The sequence below is a fragment of the Meles meles genome, chromosome 3 (assembly GCF_922984935.1).
Source record: "Meles meles chromosome 3, mMelMel3.1 paternal haplotype, whole genome shotgun sequence".
In the NCBI taxonomy this organism is placed as follows: domain Eukaryota; kingdom Metazoa; phylum Chordata; class Mammalia; order Carnivora; family Mustelidae; genus Meles; species Meles meles.
In genome coordinates, this window is record NC_060068.1 from 77762385 (window position 1) to 77783459 (window position 21075).

Consider the following 21075-nt stretch of genomic DNA (forward strand, 5'->3'; position numbering starts at 1 on the left):
AAATAAGGATTTTAATTATTATTTTATCAAGGTAATTAAATAAGATTCCTATTTTATAGGGTGGTTTTAAAGAATTCAGTAAGTGTGTATGTGTGTATATGGTCCTGGCATGTTGTAGGTACTCTCTGTGGGTTAGCTCTTGTTACTGGAGAGTGGTTGTAAAGATTATTTGAGAACTAGAAGAGCCCTGTCGTATTATAAATTGTTAATGTATGAGCCCCTTGTCAGTAAAACACCAAAAGACCATTTTTTAAAAAGATTTTATATCTTTATTTGACAGACAAAGATCACAAGTAGGCAGAGAGGCAGGCAGAGAGAGAGGGGGAAGCAGGCTCCCCGCTGAGCAGAGAGCCCGATGCGGGGCTCGATCCCAGGACCCTGAGACGATGACCTGAGCTGAAGGCAGAGGCTTTAACCCAACTAAGCCACCCAGGCACTCCAAAAGACCATTTTTTATTTTGATTTCTGAACTCATTGTATTTCATTATCTATATCAGTTTTGTGATAAATGTATATATAAATGTATACACACATATATACACAGAAGTATTTATAAATGTGTGTATGTTTGGGTACATTTGATCTTTTATAAATCAAATTAAATAAATGTGCTATCTTTTCTCTAGAATCGAAAATTGAAGTTGTTTTCCTTTTTTAATGTAGGAAGTAAATGTAAAGATCATCTTTAAAGTTTTACTTGCATGTATTGTGTGTATGAGTCTTGTCTTTAGAGCTTTTTATAGTGCAAAGAGGTACAATTGTAGGTCTTATATTAAGTATAGTCTATCCTAGATTTAATTCTTTTTTAAAATAGCTCTAGCTTGAGTCTAAGTTTATTTGTCTAGCTTCTTTAAGGATTTCTTTTACAGCTATTAATTTTTGATTTTAATATGGTGAGGTTTTTGGTTAGAGTGTTTTTCTCTTAAATGGCAGGTATCACTTACAAACAGAAAACTTGTAGTTTCAGGCGGTACTACTTAAAGAGAAAGTTCATATTTTGGTCAGTTAAATTTTTTTTTCCCCTTTGGCTTAAGAATAAAGATTCCTTACACCACAGCACAGTTATTTTTGCTGTCTCAAATGTGAGTGCCAGTAATAATTGTAGTCCATCTTCTAGTACTCAGAATGTGCATATTTGTAAAATGGTTTTTATTTTTATTTATTTATTTAGGGAAGGGGGAAAGGGAGAGAGAGAATCTCAAGCAGGCTCCAGTCCCAGCAGGGAGCCTGATGCATGGGGCTTGATCTCCCAACCTGGGGATCATGACCTGAACCGAAATCAAGAGTTGGATTACTTGGGGCGCCTGGGTGACTCAGTCGGTTCGGTTAAGCAGCTGCCTTCGGCTCAGGTCATGATCCCCGGGTCCTGAGATCAGAGTCTAGTATTGGGCTCCTTGTTCAGCGGGGAGCCTGGTTCTCCCTCTCCCTCTGCCTACCACTCCCCTGCTTGTGCACACATGCTTTTGCTCTCAAATAAATAAATAAAATCTTAAAAAAAAAAAAAAAAAAAAAAGAGTTGGATGATTAACCAACTGAGCCACCCAGGCACCCTACCTCTTGAAACTTTTAAGAAATCTAGAAAACATCAGGATATCCACACACTATTTTTTTAACCTTTTTTTTTTTTTTTTAAGATTTTAAAAATTTGTCAGAGATAGAGAGAGAGCACAAGTAGGGAGAGCAGCAGGAGAGGGAGCAGCAGGCTTCCTGCTGAGCAGGGAGCCCTATGTGGGGCTTGATCCCCAGGATCCTGGGATCATGACCTGAGCTGAAGGCAGACACTTGACCGAGTGAGCCACCCAGGTGTCCCTAAACCTTTTTTTTTCCCCTTTAAAGACATTTTATTTTTAAGTAATCTCTGCACCCCATGTGGGGCTTGAACTCAGAACTCTGAGATCCAGAGTTGCGTGCTCCTCTGACTGAGCCCGCCAGGCACCCCGGATGTGTTTGTGTTTAGCACTTATTTTTGTTTTTATTTTTTTTAAAGTAAGCTCCATGCCCATCATGGGGCTTAACCTCATGACCCTGAGATCAAGAGTCACATGTTCTGTCGACCATGCCAGCCAGGCGACCCACACACACTAATTTTACCCCCACCTCTGCACAGGTACTTCTGTTCTCTCCTGTGGATGTCAGCAATTTCATAGACTGTAATTTGAAACACTCCGGAAGTACATACCTGGTATTGTCACATTTCTTTACATCATGATTCAGTAACTGTTAACCAGTTATACCTATTCAATACACTGAACAAAATGATATGTTTGTTCTGTTCCCTTGTAAACAAGGCTTTTGTGAACAGTAGTAACAAACGGAATTAACGCATACTGCAGTATCATTGAGGAAAGAACTTCTCTTTAAATAACTCTTCTGTTTATAAATAAACTGATTTTTTTTTAGCACTGTAGACTTAGCACATTTACAGTCCTGATCAATAAAAAGAAACAAGACATATATATCTTTTTAAAGAAACTAGAGAGGCGGCATCTGGCTGGCTCAGTTGGCAGAGCATGTGTCTTTTGAGCTCTGGGTTGTGAGTTCAAGCCCTGAGTTGGGTATAGAGATTACTTAAAAATAAAATCCTTTTTTTTTCTTTTAAATTTTTATTTGGCTGTTTGAGACGGAGAATGAGGAGAGAGAACACGAGCTGGGTGGGGAGCGGTGAGGAGAGGGAAAAGCTGACTCAGGGCCAGGCCTCTGGGTACGGAAGCCTGATAACCCAACCTAGGGTTAGGGCCTAGAGGCATGGCAACCCTGATCTGCGGGGGCAATGGCAGGCTCCACTGGGAGCTGAGTTGAGGGCGCGGGTCAGGGGGCCCATCATATTCTGGGTTTGTGGCCCCACTGAGTAAGGAGCCTGATGTGGGGCTCAGTGCTGGGACTCCAGGATCATGACCTGAGCCCAACACAGTCATTTAACCCACTGAGCTACCCAGGCACCACCTTAAAAATGAAATCTTACAAAAAGAATAAAAGAAAATGTAGAGAAAGGGACCATTATGGGAGACCCTTCCTGGGAAAGGAGGTAAGAAGTAAGCAAAGGATAATCGGATCGTGACCATCCTATTACTGACAGTAAAGGGACTTCGTGTCCGGCTGGAGCTTTGGACCAGGTGGCTGTTGCAGTCAGTACATATTTGGTGACTGAGTAGCCTCAACGTGCTTCTGGAGAGGATAGGCATGGGGGAAACTCAACAATGTGTGCGTACTGCTTCTATTCAGAGCCTGCTAAGTCAACTGAAAAATGGATCTTGTTTCACTTTTTACTACTATCTGAAGAGTACTGAAAAGAGGAGACTCTTACTACATCATGGCACGGAGGAACTCTTTGGCCCTCCACTGGAATCTGAGGGTCTTGTCTGAAGAGGCTGCTTAGGTGGGAGGGGATGCTTTTTTTTTTTTTTTTTTTTTTAAGATTTTTATCTGTTTATCTAAGAGAGAGAGAGCACAAGCAGGGGGAGCATCAGGCAGAGGGAGAAGCAGGCTCTCTGCTGAGCAGGGAGCCTGACGTGGGACTCGATCCAACGACCCTGGGATCATGACCTGAGCCAAAGGCAGATGCTCAACCGACTGAGCCACTGTGTCCCAGGGGGTGCTTTGCAATAGCAGCAATCTAGTCTGAGTTCAGTGGGACTGTAGAGTAGGAGTTTCCAATAAGAAGCCTTCACTCTTCTAAGCTACCCGAATTTTCCCCAAATAAATGTGTCTGTGAGCTACAACAGGCTTTTCTGATGAACTCTGATTGCTTTGTCTTTTCCTTGTAAGCTCTAGATGAGCACGGGAAGAATGTGACGATCTGTGTGCCAGAGTTTGGTCAGGACCTGTACAGAGACGAAAACTTGGTTACTGGACTGGGTACCACTCTCCTGTTCTTGTGCATCTTATATTCATGGTAAGTCTTAGGAGATACTGGAGGTCACCTTTGCAGACTTTAATATTTTGGAGGAAAATTGAAGTAAGCTTTAGCAATGGTGAAGTAGCAAAACAAATCCCAGCCGAGGAAGACGGAAAGTAGATTGAACTAAAAAGTGTGTGTCACAGCATCGAACCTCAGTGTTTGGACTTCCTTTTCCTTACTTGTATTTGTGCGGGTAACTATAATAGATCTATAGTACATTGCAAGCCTTGAGGAAAGGGTTGAATATTCGTCGCTAAAGCATTATTGGAGGGCAAGGGATTACAAAGTGGGGAAGAAATGGTTTGTGCCAGAACGTTTTGGCAGCTTTCTAATCCACGGGAAATACTGTTTGTTCTGCTGCTGATGGAAAGAGTACAAAGCAGTACATACACGATCATTTTGTGCTTGGCCCAAAAAGACAGGAAACGTCCCCTTTCTTTTATGCTGAAACCCACAACGTCGTTAAAGCGGGCTGTATTTCACGTGCTTGTTCGTGGTGGGGTCGGTGCCCCTTTTATTTAGAATGTTTAAAAGATTGCCCAGGGGAGGAAAGTAACGGATAGAAATTACTGATTCTAGGTACACATTTCACTGATAATGAAGCTTCCCTTCGGCAGTGACCTTTTTACGTTGAGGTTTTACTTCTGTGTTTTATGTTTTATTTGTTAGGTTTCAATGTATAAAAATTTCAACTTGTCATGGGTGCATTATGGACTTCTCTGGTGGAAACCGAAGGATCCTGGTGGTGCTAGCTTATGTAAATAAAATGTCTTTCTGTGCACGCTGGCATTTTTTCCTACAGCTCCCACACTCCCTCCTATTAGAAAAGGACCTACAGACAGACATTTTGGAGACAGGGGAACTGGGTTTTTAGAGTACGTTGAGTCACGTGTTAGGCCACGAAAGTCCCTGCTTGTGTTGCAATGGTTGTCCCACAGAAGGTTCCATAACACTGGTCCTCATCCTGTCCCCCACAGAGTGACAGATTGTCCTTGCACCGGAAAGGACCACCCTGACCATGTCTGGCCTTTCATTTCTATTAATTCCATAGTTGTTCACTCTGTACCTACTCTACCCAAAGCGGTGGATGGGATTCGGGTCCAAGTCAGTGAATGTTGTCAGGAAAAACATAAAGCCACCCAAATTTTGAATGCTGATTTCCAGCTCTTCTTTTTCTGAGTAAGCTCTTCCTTCCTGAGTCTGTTTTTAGTGGGCTTTGGAGGGAAATAGCAGCAGCATGGCTAATTTCATCATTTATCCCTCAGGGTTTTTTCCTGTATTGGCGTGTAAGAAATACTGCAGATTATGTGAGGCGAAAGTAGATTACTAATGAGTAATTCTGACTCCCCGTATCGCACAAGGGCTCCCGGAGCTATGAGGTTCCTGGAGGGCTCCCCCTGTGCAGATACTGATTTCCGTCTCCTCCTTCCAGCAGGCACCACGGTGTCGCAGTTTAATTACTAGCATTTGGTAACGTCTATGTTGGTATTTTACCCAGATTCCAAGTAGCTACAGTCAGCTTTGAAAATTGTTATCTTTTGGGAATATCAAACCAGCTCTACCAGCCTCCACCGTGGAGCCTCTAAATACCGAAAGAGGTGAGGTTTTCTTTCTCATCTCTCACTCAAGAGTGGCAGTGAAAATCTGACAGGGTGAAAATTCCGTGCTGCAAAGAAACACCACGTGGCAGGTCTGTCAGCCCATGAAGTAGAATCACTGCCATCTTTCCACTGAGGGATTTATAGCAAATCGCAGCCCTGATTCATCCAAGCAGCAAATGCTTTTTCTCATGTGTGATTAGGCATTCAGCAGCCCACAAAAACAGACCATTTTATTCTGTCAAATATCTGTAGAGTTTTTTTTTTAGTGATACAAAAACAAAAACAAACGAGACATGGTACCTCACCATAAAACAGTGGTGATTTTTTTCTATATATGTAGACACAACTATATATTTTTAATATATGTTTTTAAAGATTTTATTTATTTATTTGAGAGAGAGCAGGGGAGCAGTAGGCAGAGGGAGAGGGAGAAACAGGCTCCCCGCTGAGCAAGGAGCCCAATGCTGGACTCGATCCCAGGACCCTGGGATCATGACCTGAGCTGAAGGCAGACCCTCAGCTAACTGAGCCACCCAGGCGCCCCATCCTTTTTTTTTTTTTTTTTTAAAGGAATATCTAGAATTCTTTTTTCTTTTTTTTTTAAGATTTTATTTTTTAAGTGATCTCTACACCTGATAGATATGGGGTTGAACTCACAACCCCCAGTTGAAGAGTTGTATGCTCTTCTGACTGAGTCAGCTGTCCGCCCCAGGAGTATCTAGAATTCATGAGAGAAATTGTAGGAAGCCTAAAGACTGCATAGGGTGAACATTACATGTTGTTACTGAAAGTCCCAAGATTGCTTATGTTTGGGGTTAACTTTTTTATAAGCTCTTAGAAGGCTTACTGCGCTATCTCCTCATCTTCTTTAGGGGACTCTCGTGCTGGCCTCCGCACTCAGTTTCTGTTCTCTGTCCCAAGTCCTGCTTCTGGGGCACTCACTCTGAGTATGTTTTATCTTTGCTGTCTTAGCTTGAAGGAACGGCTCAACCTATACCTACTCCCTGGCTTTTTATCTGAGGTCACTCTTTCTCTAGACGCCCTTTCTGTTGTCCCCAGGTATTACTGCTATGAAGAAGTATCACAGCTTGGACCCCAGGCGGGGGTTCCCTAATGGCCTTTGTATAGGTCCATCCCCCTGACACACCCTTAGGCCCCAGCCTCCACTAAACTATTCCTTAATTCCCTCCTTGGTCTTTAGATTTTGATTGAAATTGTTATTTTGTTGGCTTCAAGCTCACAGTGTCCAGCCAGGCAGGATCCTGGAGTCAACGAGGGAGCCTCAGTTCCCCAATTGTACATCAAAAGGAAACTGAAGAGCATAGAGCCCATTTCTGTGATTCTCTACTCCTAGTCTCAGGGACCTTCTCCTTGAGTCTCCTGTGCTAGGGTGCTGGGAGAGAGGCAGGTTCAAAGTAGTTTTTCCCCCTGGGATTGTTTGGAGTAAGGTCTTTCACTGAGGTTCAAGGATAAGCTGGGTACCTTGCCTCATTTTATTATTAGAAGGTATTTGTGCTATAAAATGGCCCCAGCTATTTCAGTTTTAACCATGCTTATGAGAAAAATAATTATTTATTATTTAAATGTTTAGGAATTTGAATTTGAAATGAGAAAAACTGAGAATTCTTACTAAATGTGAAACAAATTGCTTGTTCAAAATGAAACATTCATGGCAATAAGGCCAACCATGTAGAAATAAGTCCATGGTTGGTAAGAGAATTGAAGAGAAGATTGGCTTAAACCAAGAAGAGTTGGCAAATCATGGTGTCTGTTCTTTTGGTGTGTTTTGTGTCTGCTACCTTTATTTAAGAAAGGAGGACAAGTTAAGAAAAAAAATGAAGGTGGAATATACAAGCTTTATTTTGAGAATCCCGCTGCTCCCTCATCTACCAGCTAGAAATCTTCCTGGCTGTACATTAGGGGCATGGCTAGGCCTCCCTGCTCAGTTCACATAGGACTGTCATCTCCTTTGGGAGCTGTGAGTCACCAGTTATACTGTGCATCGGGGACATAACTGAACTTCACACAAAGGGTGGGACTAGTCATGAGATCTCATGAGGGCCCTGTAAATTTGTCAGGGAGCAGAATCCGTGGGCTCCCAACAGGAAAGTCTGGACCTGTTCTCTGGAGATTTTCTTTGATCTAGGAGAATTTGGCCAATTTCAAAAGCAGCTGAAGCAGGTGCAGAGGGCCACCGGCATTTTGAGTCATTCTGTCAATATGGAAGAATGGGCATAGCAGTGATGGTGGGGGGATGGGCAGAGGGGAGACAGTTTTTTTGTTTTTCGCCATAGCTGCAAGGCACTGCTGGATTCTTGTGACTGGGGGCTAGAGATAGTCAACGGGCTATGACTTGTCTGTAGGGCGAAGCCCCGTCCCAACCAAATGCGGTCATCGTCCTTCCGCGCCCCACTAGAAGCAGTGGGTGAAAGTTGCTCGTGCCTTAGCCCTGGAAGGGAAGAGCTTCTGCGTAATCCAGGAGTTGTTGTTTAGCAACGTGTCTTGCACTCACCAAACAGAGGGGTCTGAGTAATAGAGTGCAGACAATAAGAATTTCCTAAACTTTTCAGGAGTTTGGAAAAACAGTGTGTCCTTGTTAATTCCAAGAAGAGTATTTTATGGGTGAATGCCATGAGTGGATTATAATAGTATTTTATAATGGCATCTTACTTGTAGAAGTTCTCTGTCATTAATGATGAACTGAATGCAGGTATTTATTTGTTTTTAAAACTAAATTCAATTAATTAATATATAGTGTGTTATTAGTTTCGGAGGTAGAGGTCAGTGATTCATCAGTCATATGTAACACCCAAGTCTCATTACATTACACACCCTCCTCAATGCCCATTACCCGGTTACCCCATCCCCCCACCAACTTCCCCTCCAGCAGCCCTCAGTTTGTTTCCTAGAGTTAAGAGTCTCTTATTGTTTATCTCCCTCTCTGGTTTCATCCCGTTTTATTTTTCCTTCCCTTCCCCTATGATCCTCTGTTTTGTTTCTTAAATTCCAGTAATGAGTGAGATCGTATGATAATTGTCTTTTCTGATTTATTTTGCTTAGCATAATATGCTCTAGTTTCATCCACATTGTTGCAAATGGCAAGATCCTGCTCTTTTTGATTGCTGAGTAATTGAATATAGGTATTTAGAAAAAAGAACAAAAGCTTCCCCATTCAGTGCTCTCTGATGATGGAAGTAAGTTGGCAGAGGTGCCAGAATCAAAAGCTTTGTTGTTCTTGAAACCACTTTATTCCAAAGAATTTGCAAAAGTACAGTATTTATTCTAATGCTTTTTTTTTTTTAAAGGTTTTATTTATTTGACAGACAGAGACCACAAGTAAGCAGAGAGGCAGGCAGAGAGAGGAAGGGAAGCAGGCTCCCTGCCGAGCAGAGAGCCCGATGTAGGGCTCGATCCCAGGACCCTGGGATCATGACCTGAGCTGAAGGCAGAGGCTTTAACCCACTGAGCCACCCAGGTGCCCCTATTCTCATGCTTTTAAAGAAAGAATACCGTCCTTTAGGTGAAAATTGCAAAAAAAAATTGATCTCTTTCTAAAAGGTTACATTTTCCTCCACAGAAATGATACACTATTAAATCATAACTCACATGCAGAAAACACAGCACGCTCTTACATGCAGGAGCGAGGGGAATGTGTTTCTTGGATGTACCGCCATTGGAAAGTATCTCTAAAATTCCTCTGACAAGGCTTGAAGTCAGGAAGCGGGAGCGGTTGGGCCTCAATCAGCATCCCATCTGTTTCGCGCAGAAGCGAAAGTGATGCTATGGGACTTGAGTGGCTCACAAAGGAAGCAGTGTGCTTGGATCCCAGAGGACCTTTTTGTGCGGAAGGCTTTTTATTGTTTATTTGCATTTCATTGATCTCTTCTGTCTTTGAGAAGGAGGATGAAAATGAACAGAGAAGGCAGTGTTGCCTCATGGGGTTTATTTGGTTGAAATGAGTCTGCTAATTCCTGCTTCTCCCAGGGCCATACCCCCACCTACCCCCAGGCTGGCACAGAGGATGCAGAGGTTAGGGATTGTTGTCTTTTTCACTGAGTCCCCAGGGCTTGGAACGTGGCAGCCCTTCAGTAAATATTTGCTAAATGAACTTACAGAGTTAGCTGGAACGCTGAGTATTATATATATTTCTGTTTGCTTAAAATGTTCCCTTTTTCCCCCGAAAAGAAATACCTCTTTCACCCCTGTAAGCCAGATTTTATAATATTTTACTCTCTGGGTATAGGGAGAGTGCTGGGAAGAATTTTTTTTTTTTTTCTAATCACACTGATAACTAGTCTGTTGAATTTCCAAACAGAAAACCTTATTCTGCCAAAGGCTGATTATCATAGTAAATAACTGTGACCTTTGCTTTCCATGCCTTTGCCTTTTTTGTTTTAATGCCGTCTCTGGGTTCTTTCATTAGTTTTGATCCCTTCTAAGTGAGACTAATCAAAAGTTGTGGAAAGATAAAATGGAAATCGGAAAATCCTTTTGGCTTGGTGTTTGAGGGAGGAGAGGTGAAAATCAAGATAATAGGACCAAAAGATACCTTATCTCTTTATTGACAAACTTCTCTTGCTTAAAATGATCTAATGCAATCTCTGTAAAAAGACAACTGTAGAATTGGTCGGTTAGTTTTGGAGTAAAGCGGAATATTGAAATAGACAATTCTTTTTAAGGAGCCAGAGCTGGAGGACACCGTGAGCCTCTCATGAGAGCACTAGCCAGGGGGCTGTGCCCTTCCTCGGATGGGATATAATGTGTGTGTTTGTTTCTTAGCTTGACATCGACGACAAGGTCAAGTTCTGATGCTCTGCAGGGGCGATACGCGGCTCCTGAACTGGAAGTAAGTTCATTTCCCTCCCTTGCCCTGCTTCATCTCAGAAGACCCATTTTTCAGGAAGGCTCTTTCTGTGTGTTTGTGTCTTTATTGATCTGCATTCCACGATCCCATTTTTCTCCTCAGGAAAGAACACAATTTTTATACAGAAAAAAATAATGTAGAGACGATGGGATTAAAATGAATCTTTGATTTTCATCCAACAGAATCAGCCTCTAGTGTGGCCTTGCTCCCCCTCTCCCATCTGAGGCCTGGGTTGCTTTGTTGGGCTGCTCTCTGCGGCTTCCTCCTGTCATAATGGAGGGTGTGTGTGTGTGTGTGTGTGTGTGTGTGTGTGTGTGTGTGTGAACTTCTAGTCCATTCTTCTCCAGAACAGCTATTACACGTAACCTTACAGTCATGCTATGTATGAAGGCCACAGACAGGTATAACACAGAAGGGAAGGAACGAGCATCCCTCCCTGCCACACTGCTGAGCGTTGTCTACACGTTAGCTTGTCTAATTGCGTTGGTTCCATCAGGCGGACATTTCTGGGTAAGGACCTGGGAGCAGTAGAGGTCCAGAGAATCAGGGGGCTTAGCAGTAGATGCCTTTTGGTCAGCAGGAAGCCTGTCACTTCCTTACTTGTGCCACAGTCTTTTGCAGGGGCCCTTGGAACATCCATCAAGGTCAGAAAAGGGCTTATCCCATGGAGGCAGGCGGGAAAAGGCTGACCCCAGGAATGGAAGGAACACAGGGTTCCAATAATGACTGAGACTTCACAGCACTTGCTACGTGCCAGGCGCTGTTCTAAGCACTGTATTTGTGATCGCATTTCAACCCTGTAAAAACCCAGTGAGAGCTTTATCTCCGTTTTAACAGAAGGGAGAGACAGAAAAGTTACTTAAGCTTCTGATTTGCTGGCATTGTGACCTGGGCACTCTGGCTCCAGAGTCCATGTTCCCGAACTCTGCTGCCCGAGAGCTCAGTCAGTGCCGGCTCCCAGCCCTGCTGCAGACCCCGCCTGACCCCCAGCCCTCCACCCCCCTTTGACGTGTCCTCAGAGCTTTCCCTGGATGGAGGAGCCCTGGTATGTGTCCAGATACGGACACTCTTCTCTGCAGCTGGGGCTGTGGGGACAGTCTTTCCTGCACCTGACCTGGAGACAGTGAACATTATGAAGGGTTGTCAGGCTGCCAGCAGCATTCAACAGCTCTTTCTGTCCCTTAAAAAAGGAGAAGGCTCTGCTGAGTCTGAATAGGTTACTGCTTCCTACACAGAAGAGAAGGGTCTCTAGAAGGGACGCATTTGTTCTCACCATGGCCGGGTGACCACCTGCGGGGTTGTGCGCAGCGGCTTCAATATCCTTATTGTGTAGAGCGCAAGCCCAAAGAACAGCACGTCTCCAAGTTAGACTGAAGAGGCTGTTTTCCTTCTCATGCTAAGGAAAGTGTCCCAGTGTTTTCTTCTGAACTGGAGAGCATGCAAAACGGAAGTTGGTTTGCTCTCTTTGTATCAGGTTTCACAGGATATACCTTTGAAAGAGAGAGTTAGTAGTTTCTTATGCTAAGTTAAGTTTCAGAAGAATTAGGACTCCAGGATACCATGTCTTGAGCCCCCTGAGTGATTAGTGGATCTTAGACTGTGTCACCTGGTCCAAGATTCTGTCAAGTCCGTTCCCTCTATTAGAAGTGTCCCTGATGTAGTAGGGAAACGGGGGTTTGGCCTTGCAGTGTATAGGCACGAGCTCCTATGTCCTTGTCCCTGGGTCTCTGTTCTTTCCAGTACAAATACTGTCAGCCTGAAAGTGCCAAGGACCCAGTACTTCCCAGCTGGTCTTGCTGTGTGGAATGTTCCTGTTTGCTTGTTTGCTTGCTTGTTTAAGATTTTATTTATTTGAGAAAGAGAGAGAGAGAGAGAAACCATGAGCAGGGGAAGGGCAGAGGGAGAAGCAAAGATCCTGATTCCCCACTGAGCAGAGAGCCCCATGTGGGGCTCGATCCCAGGACTCTAAGATCATGACCTGAGCCAAAGGCAGACACCCAACCGACTGAGCCACCCAGGTGCCCCAATGTGTAATGTTTCTTACTGTGGTTACCAGAGTCTTTCTGAAATCATGTATTAATTTTTCGTAATCCAGTTTTTTATTAGTTTATTGTTTTGACTAGGTCAGAAACATGGTACAAAATTTAAAAGATGCCAGAGACTCTTTAAAGGAAAGTATCCCCTCCATCCAACCCGGTCCCCAGCACCTCTGCCTCTGTAGAGACAGGTCGTTGAGCAGCCTGATTTCATAGGCAGTGTAGGTGGACCTCCTGCTTCCAGGGCTCTTAGCTTGACCGTTTCTGATTCTGCCAGCTCCACCGTCTCCCAGACCTAGCAAGTACAGCAGATCGTCACCAGGAATGAGCTCTGTGAGGAGGGGACCAGTCTCGTTCACCTTGTGTTTCAGGCTGAGTTTTCCAGAAGCAGTTGCCAAGGCAGAGTTGAGGTGTAGGGTGTCCCTTAGGGACCAGCGTTGGTGGAAGGGAAGGAGGCAAGATTGGGCAAAGTTCAGAGGCCCCAGAGGCAGGACAAAGCCTCTGTTGACCCCTTCAGTGCCCCAGAGCAGATATGACCCATCAGAGCTGTCACCAAGGGTCAGTGGTACCTCCCTGCCTCGAGCAGCCATTCAGCATGGGTTGCCCGAGAAGGCTGGCTCTGTGGCTGAGGGAACGCCTGGGAGCTGCCGTCTAGAGGCTGTGCCCAGCACTCCCAGAGAGCTGAGCGAGCAGTAATTGAGCACCGCTGAAGGGGACCTGGGTGGCTCACCTCCATGTCTGTTTCACTTGGGAAGAACAGATGCTTAGTCAGGTCCTTTGAAAGGGGTCCATGAGCGCAGTTCTGAGCCTGGCCTCGGGTTCACACGGAGGGCTTGGCACAGCACAGGGATGGCCCTTTGTGCCTTCCAGACGGTAGAAAAGCTGCCTGACCTCAGTGGATTAAGCCTCTGCCTTCGGCTCAGGTCATGATCCCAGGGTCCTGGGATTGAACCCCGCATCAGGCTCTCTGCTCCGCAGGGAGCTGCTTCCTCCTCTCTCCCTGCCTGCCTCTCTGCCTACTTGTGATTTCTCTCTGTCAAATAAATAAAATATTAAAAAAAAAAAAAGAAAAGCTGCCTGACGCTGTTGGGTTTTGCCCTTGCAGGTAGCCCGCTGTTGCTTTTGCTTTGGCCCCGATGGAGAGGGTAAGTAGACAGCCTCCCTCCCGTGCAGCTCTAGTCTGTAGGTGTTTGGGATTCACACCCAGATAACTTGAATGGTAAGAGGAAGGTTTTCTTCCAGAGCTGGTGTACTGTTGCTCTACTTTTCACATTCTTTCTGAGCAATCGATCGCTGGGTGTATTCATGTTGGTATTCTGGCCGGCTCATATGTAAGGTGAATTCTACAGTGAGACTTAGAGGAGGCAGTACATTTTTCAAAGGAATCAAAATTTTGAAAATTTCTCTGCTTTAACTTCTTTCCTTCTTGGACTGGAGCATCCTGGGGCTTGAAAACACTTGGTATGCCCTTTCACTTCCCTCTGAGCTGAGCATGGGTTTTCAGTTTGTAAGGGATCTCTTCTGCTCTGTTCAAATGAATTTGAGGTTGGGAAACTTACCTGTGCAGAACTGTCCTGGGGGGTGGGTGAGGGTTCTGCACGGAGGGTGTGGGTGAAATTGCCTGAGGCTACACATGGCTTCTGCCATCTTTCTCTACTCACCAGCCCCTGGGGTTGAAATGAGTGAGTGTGGCTCTGCAGGGGCGGAAGGCATGCGTTTGTTCACTCAATGAGCTTGCACTCGCTTTGTGCCTCACAGACACTGAAGAGCAGCAGAACGTGAAGGAGGGACCGCGGGTCATTTATGATGAGAAGAGAGGCACCGTGTATAGCTACTCCTATTTCCACTTCGTGTTCTTTCTGGCTTCCCTCTATGTGATGATGACCGTCACGAGCTGGTTCAAGTGAGTGGCCCATTGTCTTAGACATTTAAGAAGGAACAGTCTTTAGACAATCAAGTTATGTCCTGTTTAAGTGCTGGGAGCCACACAGAGTCCCAGATCCAGTCTCCTGGAGTCAGTTAACTCTTCTCCAAGTCCGACTGTGCTCACCTACAGAGAAACAGTCCTGGGGTCTCAACAGTCTGCGACATGCTTTTAATCCTGGGACTTCCTGATGCTCATGCCTCACAACCCACGCTACAGTAGCACATATTCCTTCATTCCTTTTCTGTGCATTTATAAGCCTGTGTGATTTTTTAAAAAAGATTTTATTTATTTGACAGACAGCGAAAGGGAGAATGCAAGCAGCAGGAGAGGGAGAAGCAGGCTTCCTGCCCAGCAGGGAGCCTGACGTGGGGCTCGATCCCAGGACCCAGGGATTGTGACCTGAGCCGAAGGCCGCCCTTTAACAACTGAGTCTCCCAGAAGCCCCCAAGCCTATGCAATCTTTAAAACATAGATACAATTGTATGTGTTTCCCCTTGAGCTTTTTTCTTTCTTTCTTTCTTTTTTTTTTTGTTTTGTTTTGTTTTTTAAAGTTGGTAATCTCACCTTCCCTGTCACTACATAGAAATTCCTTTTAATTCTTTTTGGATCATTTTTCCCTGAAGCAGTTTTGTGTTATAATTCAGAATACGCATGGCATAGACATTTAGGCTCATTGTGCTTTATTTTATCCATTCACGCAGCAACTATCCAAGCGGTTCCTACGTGCTGCCCCTTTATAAATGGCCGGCTTATAATCTAGTGGAGGAGACAGCCTGTGATCCAAATGCAGTAGGCAGATGGCACTGACTATTAGGGAGAAAAAAGAGGAAGAGGAATGAGGAATACCAGGTGGGGCTTGGGGATGCTGGGGCCCACAGAAGTCTTCATTGGGGAGATTTTTTCCAGAATATCCTAAGAAGAAGAGAGGAGGAGGAAGCTTCTAATGCATCCCCAATGCATCTGATGCTTTGGTAATTCCTGGCAAGTTTTGGCATGGCAAGCTTGATGGAGGGACCGATAATTAATAAGGCAGAAAATAACAGATGTTGTCAAGAATATGGGAAAAATTAGAACCTTTTACAAAAACTCCTGCTAGGATCGTAAACACGATGCAGCCACTTTGGGAAACACTTTGGCAGTTCCTCAAAATGTTAAACACAGTTATGGTAGGCTGTTCGAATCCCAGGTATATACCCAACAGGAAGAAGAGGTGTAGAAACTTCTACACACACGTTGATAATAGCATCACTTATCACAGGCAAAAAGTAGAAACCTCCCAAATGGCTATTAGCTGATGAATCGATAAACAAAATACATTATCTCCATACAGTAGAATAATACTCAGCAATAAAAAGGAATCAAGTATTGATCCATGCTACAACATGAATAAATCTTAAAAACCAGTCACAAGAGGCCACATGATTCCATTTATATGAAATATCCGGAATAGGCAAATCCAGAGAGACAGAAAGTAAAGTAGATCAGAGAATGCCAGGGGCTGGGAGGAGGTGGGGAAATGGTGTACACTTTAAATGGTGTGAGTCGTGTCTGAATCGAGCTGTTAGGAAAAACGAAATAAAACAGAACAACAGAAAGACTGGAGGGGATGGGAGCAGGGAGACCCCTTCTGGAAGAGACCTCCCTCTGCCTGTTCTCTTCTTGCTCTGACAACAGTTGGCTCTTGTTTCCACAGCTATGAAAGTGCCAACATCGAAACCTTCTTCAGCGGAAGCTGGTCCATCTTCTGGGTCAAGATGGCTTCTTGCTGGATGTGTGTGCTCTTATACCTGGCGACCCTGGTCGCTCCCCTCTGCTGTCCCTCTCGGCAGTTCTCTGTGTGAGGAGGACCTGAGCCAGCCTGCAGGTTGGAAGTGACGTGCTTTGAAGAAGTGTCCCAGGGGTCTGAGCCATGACTGGTGCTTTGTGAAAAGCTGGCATCCTCTGGCTGGTTTGAGTGAGTCTGAAAAAGGCTTTCAGAAGGGGGAAAAATCATCTGATTGACTTTTTAATTTGGAAAATCAAGAGAAAGAACCATTTTACTCCAAAAGAATTGAAATTTTCAACCAAGCTGATCCTGAGGGATAATATATTTTGTGTGTGTCTTAGCCCTAAAAACTGGAATAGAAATTAGGCTAGTATTTTCCTTCTGTATGTTTTTGTTTGTTTGTTTGTTTGTTTTTACCAAAACAAAGTTTGGGGCGCAACAGGGATAAATCTGCCCTTGTCATTCTTATCCTTGGAATAGAAAAACTTGCCAAAATCACAAGCCCTCAGCCCCAGACAGAATGCAGACCCCTGTCACGCACCTCAGCCGGGACCGTCGTCTGCAGCGGGCTCTGCAGCCAGCACTCGTCCTGCTGCCCCCAGCTACTTGGTATTTATAGGGTACAAGAGGAAGCACCTGCTTTGAACTCCACCCTTGTGCTGTTTCCTCCTGGCCCCCAGACGTTTCCCTTTGAGGCTGTGGTGCTGGGAATCACAACTTCACTCTCTACCCTTGCCCTTCCCAGAGGTCCCCCATCCTGTCTGGCCTCGCCGTCTTTGCTATAATGTGAAAAAGCACAATTGGCCGCGACTACCATGTGGTTCCCCCACTGTACTATTCGTTCTTGATCCGAGTTCCGGCAATAATCATGACTCCTGTTTGTAGTGGTGTTCACCTGATTATAGAACAATATCCATGTTGTTTTCTTTGCCTGAACGGTGGAAGGCTGTCGTTCTTACTTGTTTCTACTATTAATTTTTGACAATACTCTAGGACCTTACCTGAAAAGTTGCTTCTTGACCGAAGCCCACTGCACCTCTCTTTTTTTGTGAAAGTCAGCCAGTTTCTTTTCCACCTTGAGGCCTTGGAAGTTGTAAAAGCAAAAGGGCTCTTGTTTCCTGGATCTGGAATGTGAATGATAATATTCACTGTGGTTTTTGGAGTAAATCTGCTGAGGTGAGGATTCCAGGCAGCACCTCAAACTGGGCTGACCAGATAAGGCCTGTTGTACAAGTTGTAGAAGTGGCCAAATATACTTAAAAGAAACAATGGGAGGTAGGGGGTTGGGGGATGGGTGGTGGGGAGGTGGGTATTTAATTAAGCCATAAGCAACATCCATGGAGATTTCCAAAAATACAAACTTGTAAAGTAATTCTTGTAAGAGATTTGACTTTAGGCAGCTGCCCAAGAAGATACTCGTGTTCAGTGTTGAGGTCTGTCCTCAGTCAGGGAAGAGTTTTCTCAGCAGAAAGTCCGTCAGGGACCCCAGTGGAGATGCGGCGCGGAGGCTCCTGTGAGTGCCCTGTGCAGGGTGGAGAGGGTCCTCTCAAGCTCTCTGGCACAGAGGGTCTGAGAATAGAGATACTTGGCCTTTCCTTTGTGTGTCCTGCCGAGTTGGGCAGAATTGGGTCTCAGTGTGCCAAAATGCTGGTCTGGGGAACGAGATTCTTCATTTCCGCTCCTTTGCTCTCCTCCCAGGAACACAAGCAGGGAGACAACTTTAGTGGACGAATTCTTCTAGAATCTTGCCTTATTTCTCATGTTTGAGATTCCGTTTTGAAAGGCGCTCGTGTATGGGTGAGAGCCTTGTTTTGCAAACTTTATCCAATTTCTTATTTTAGGCCAGAAGCTCTTCGAGCTTGGCAGTTGAAAGGTCCTCTGGCATCACAGAATGGAAAGCCACCGTGCACAGCCCCTGTTAAACCCGTCGGCCTGGGAGCTCTGTGGGTCGGGGACAGGTTGAGGGACCGGGCTGTGTGTGGGAGCCCCCGGCAAGAACTGTGGCAGTGGCTGGCGCGGTGACACAGGGCAGTAAGCCGAGAGTGGCTTTAGGAAAGACCTCGAGAAGAATCCCATCAAAAGCTGGGATGCTAGTTTCATTGTGTTTTCTTCCTGCTAGAGTCTAGCTGCTTTGGGCAGCCAACTATGTGACTCGAGAACTGGCCTCAGGGCAGGTCACGGTCCAGCTGACAAGGCTCCTGTTCCTTGGCTGGCCTTTGTTGGCAGGCTTCGCCTGCAGAAAGAAGCTTAGGGAAACAGAAAGGAAAGGATATTTGTTGCCAGTGGCAGGGCCCTCAGAGCTTCCTTCTTTGGCAAACCGTGTCTGCCAGCTGCTTCAAAATTGGTTTGTGGCCCAAAGTTCTTGAAATGTATTCTGATGCAAGAAACAGAGTTGCAGTCACTCTGATCTTTATCCTCAACAGAATCAAAGCAAGTTTACCTGAATGATGGGGGAGATGTGCATATACTCGAAGGACTGAGGGCGTATAAATAAGTTGACTTTAGTGATTATTAATTGTTATAAACAGTACTCAGGTGATGAGTTTATGTTTGTGGGTGTGAAGAACCTACATTCTCGTGCTATTGTGATTTGAGAAACTGGAAAAATTGCGTCAAATGCTTTGAGTTGCTGTAATGATGCTGTTCATTGGGTAAGTTCACTGATCTCTTTTTAAAATAACTTTGCTTCCTCCACCTTTCTGTACATGATTTCAAAAAGTACATTCCCAGTAGCTGCTGGTCAGACTCTTTTATCAATGCAAGTGGGAGAAATTTTTTTTTAAAACTCTATGTGTATGTTTCTTCTACGCTATTCCTTCGATATGGAAAAATTTTCCCCTCTCATTTTCATGAGTAAAAACGCTAGGTGGGGGAAGGGATTCTTCTGGGAATGTTGCTGTGTACCTAGATGGGTCAGCGAGTGAAGGCTGGAGACTTGCCTGTCAAAAGCTTTTGGAAACCCGACTCGGTCCTTACTGGGTTGAGTTTTTGTAATACTGGTTAGCGGATTTTGCTTTTGTCCTCTCAGTTTTTTGGGAAATAGCTTGAAAGAATTGTTCCCCAGAGGTGTTTGGGACTCTTTCGTGGAGTTGAAGGACTGTGTGCATGAGGGCTGTTGGATGGTGGGGTTACGGAGATTTGGGGTTCTGGTGCCCATCAGGAATGGCCAGCAGTTGGGCCCGCACACCTCATTTTAAACAATTTCCAGTTCCTCGGAGGATCCTTCATTCTGGGTGACCTTCATGTAGTGCTAATCCCCACCCTTTCCCCCTTATTGTCCCCTCTGTCTATTTAAGATTATGTACTTATTTAATTTTAGCCAGAAGTTTATCACCATTGGTGCTTCATGTTAACCCTGTAAAGGGAATTCCAGAGCCTTTGTTTAAGCCACCTGGGCTTTTTTTCTCCTTTGACTGCCTGTCTAAGTAGCATTTCATTTCAGTGTACATTTGTGTTCTACTCCTCTTGGAAGTGAAAGCAGTTTTAACCTATAATGAAGAAGGGTGTGACCTTGGGCTACGACCCTGCCTGTCCAGAGAGAACGCTGGGTCCTCCTTAACCAAGGACAGTGCAGGAGTCACTCAGCTCACGGAATTCTCTGTAGGATACTCTCCTAATAGGACTAACTCCCTCTGCTTTGTTCTTAAGGTCACCATGTTTCCCGCCATCTTTACAATGCTTGTAAAGCCTCAGACACATTCATCTCGGTGTTGCATTTCAGGCAGAGATGGGCTCTCTCATGTGGGACCTACACTACAGAGCTAGAGAGCTGTTTACGTAGATCTTTCCAACTAACGCTGGTCATTCTAAAGATCTTTATCTTTTAAAAATTTTCTTCCTCAGTAAATCACTTGCAGAGGCATTCATTTCGAAGGGGGGAAATATTTGGCTTTTACCAAAGAGGGTTTTTTGTTTGTTATTAAACAAAATTCCTTCAGAAAAACTTAATTGGGTAAGGATAGATTAAAACCACGTACATCCAAATCTGCTACTTTAAGAGTTTAGTCATATTTATGTGAGTGAAATGATGAAGAACTCTTTAAGGTAATCCTCTGGGTGAAGGATCCTGGGAAGTTCTCTCAGGTAAAGAAAGTTTGCAACAGATGTATAATATATGTCTTGAGAGTTATTTATAAGAAATTTAAGAGGATTGTTTTGGTTTCCTATATTAAAGATTTAAGTTCTTTTTTTACTTTTGCAAAAAAAAATTCTATGAAAGTTTTATAATTGTAACATGTTAATTTTTTAAAACTTTTCCAAAACAACTAGTTGTAGCCGAATTAGGGGTTTATGTTTTGCTCTATTTAGAATTTGAAATGTAATATGTGTGATAAATTTACTGTTTGAAATTTATAATAGCCTTGGATATGGTTAGAGTTTTGGTAACTTTTTTAAAAGTTATTTTCTTCCCTCGAGTCACAAAGGCAACTGTGGGTTTATATTTGTTTTTTGAATGCTCATTTTTCTATGATGTGTCTGAAGTTGACCAGTCTTTTCCTATGTAGAAAACTCAGAACTTGTTAACTCTGTACTTTAATAAAAATTAAAATGGAAAACTACGTTGCTGTTGTTTTGATTTTTGGGTTTTTTTGTAATTAGAAGTCCTCCAGGTGGTATTTTCCAAAGATGTTGCCTTCAGGTGTTAATCATCTTTCTCTCAAGCTCATAGAATCTTTTCTGATTCTTAATAATGAAAATATAAACATGAAAACCCAGCTTTTTTGTTTCCTTCACTCCCCCCCACCCCACAGCTTTTGTGAGCTGCTTCCTTTTTCCTATTCTTAGGCTAATCCCACGCTCTCTTAAATACAAGAATTAGAGTGAGTCTCTAAGAAAGGTAGTAGAAGTGTTCCAACATGGGTCTTCTTTTTCAAGATTTGGCTTTTCTAGGCCTTTTATATTTTCCTTGAAAATTTAGGCTTGAGGGGGATGGCATTGTGTCGTTAGACTAATTTGGAGAGAGTTGACATTTTAACAACATTAA

At 44.1% G+C, this 21075-nt stretch overlaps 1 protein-coding gene across 1 annotated transcript in view; it reads left to right on the forward strand.

Annotated features, from left to right (window-relative positions):
• SERINC5 (serine incorporator 5) overlaps positions 1-20650 on the forward strand; it is a 107398-nt gene extending 86748 nt beyond the window's left edge. Inside the window, exons 8-12 of the mRNA XM_046000003.1 lie at positions 3766-3892; positions 10279-10345; positions 13505-13544; positions 14158-14302; positions 16020-20650. Coding sequence (XP_045855959.1) covers positions 3766-3892; positions 10279-10345; positions 13505-13544; positions 14158-14302; positions 16020-16167 — 527 coding nt within the window. The 3' untranslated portion in view covers positions 16168-20650. The remainder of the gene's footprint in view (positions 1-3765; positions 3893-10278; positions 10346-13504; positions 13545-14157; positions 14303-16019) is intronic.
• The last annotated feature ends 425 nt before the right edge of the window (positions 20651-21075 follow it).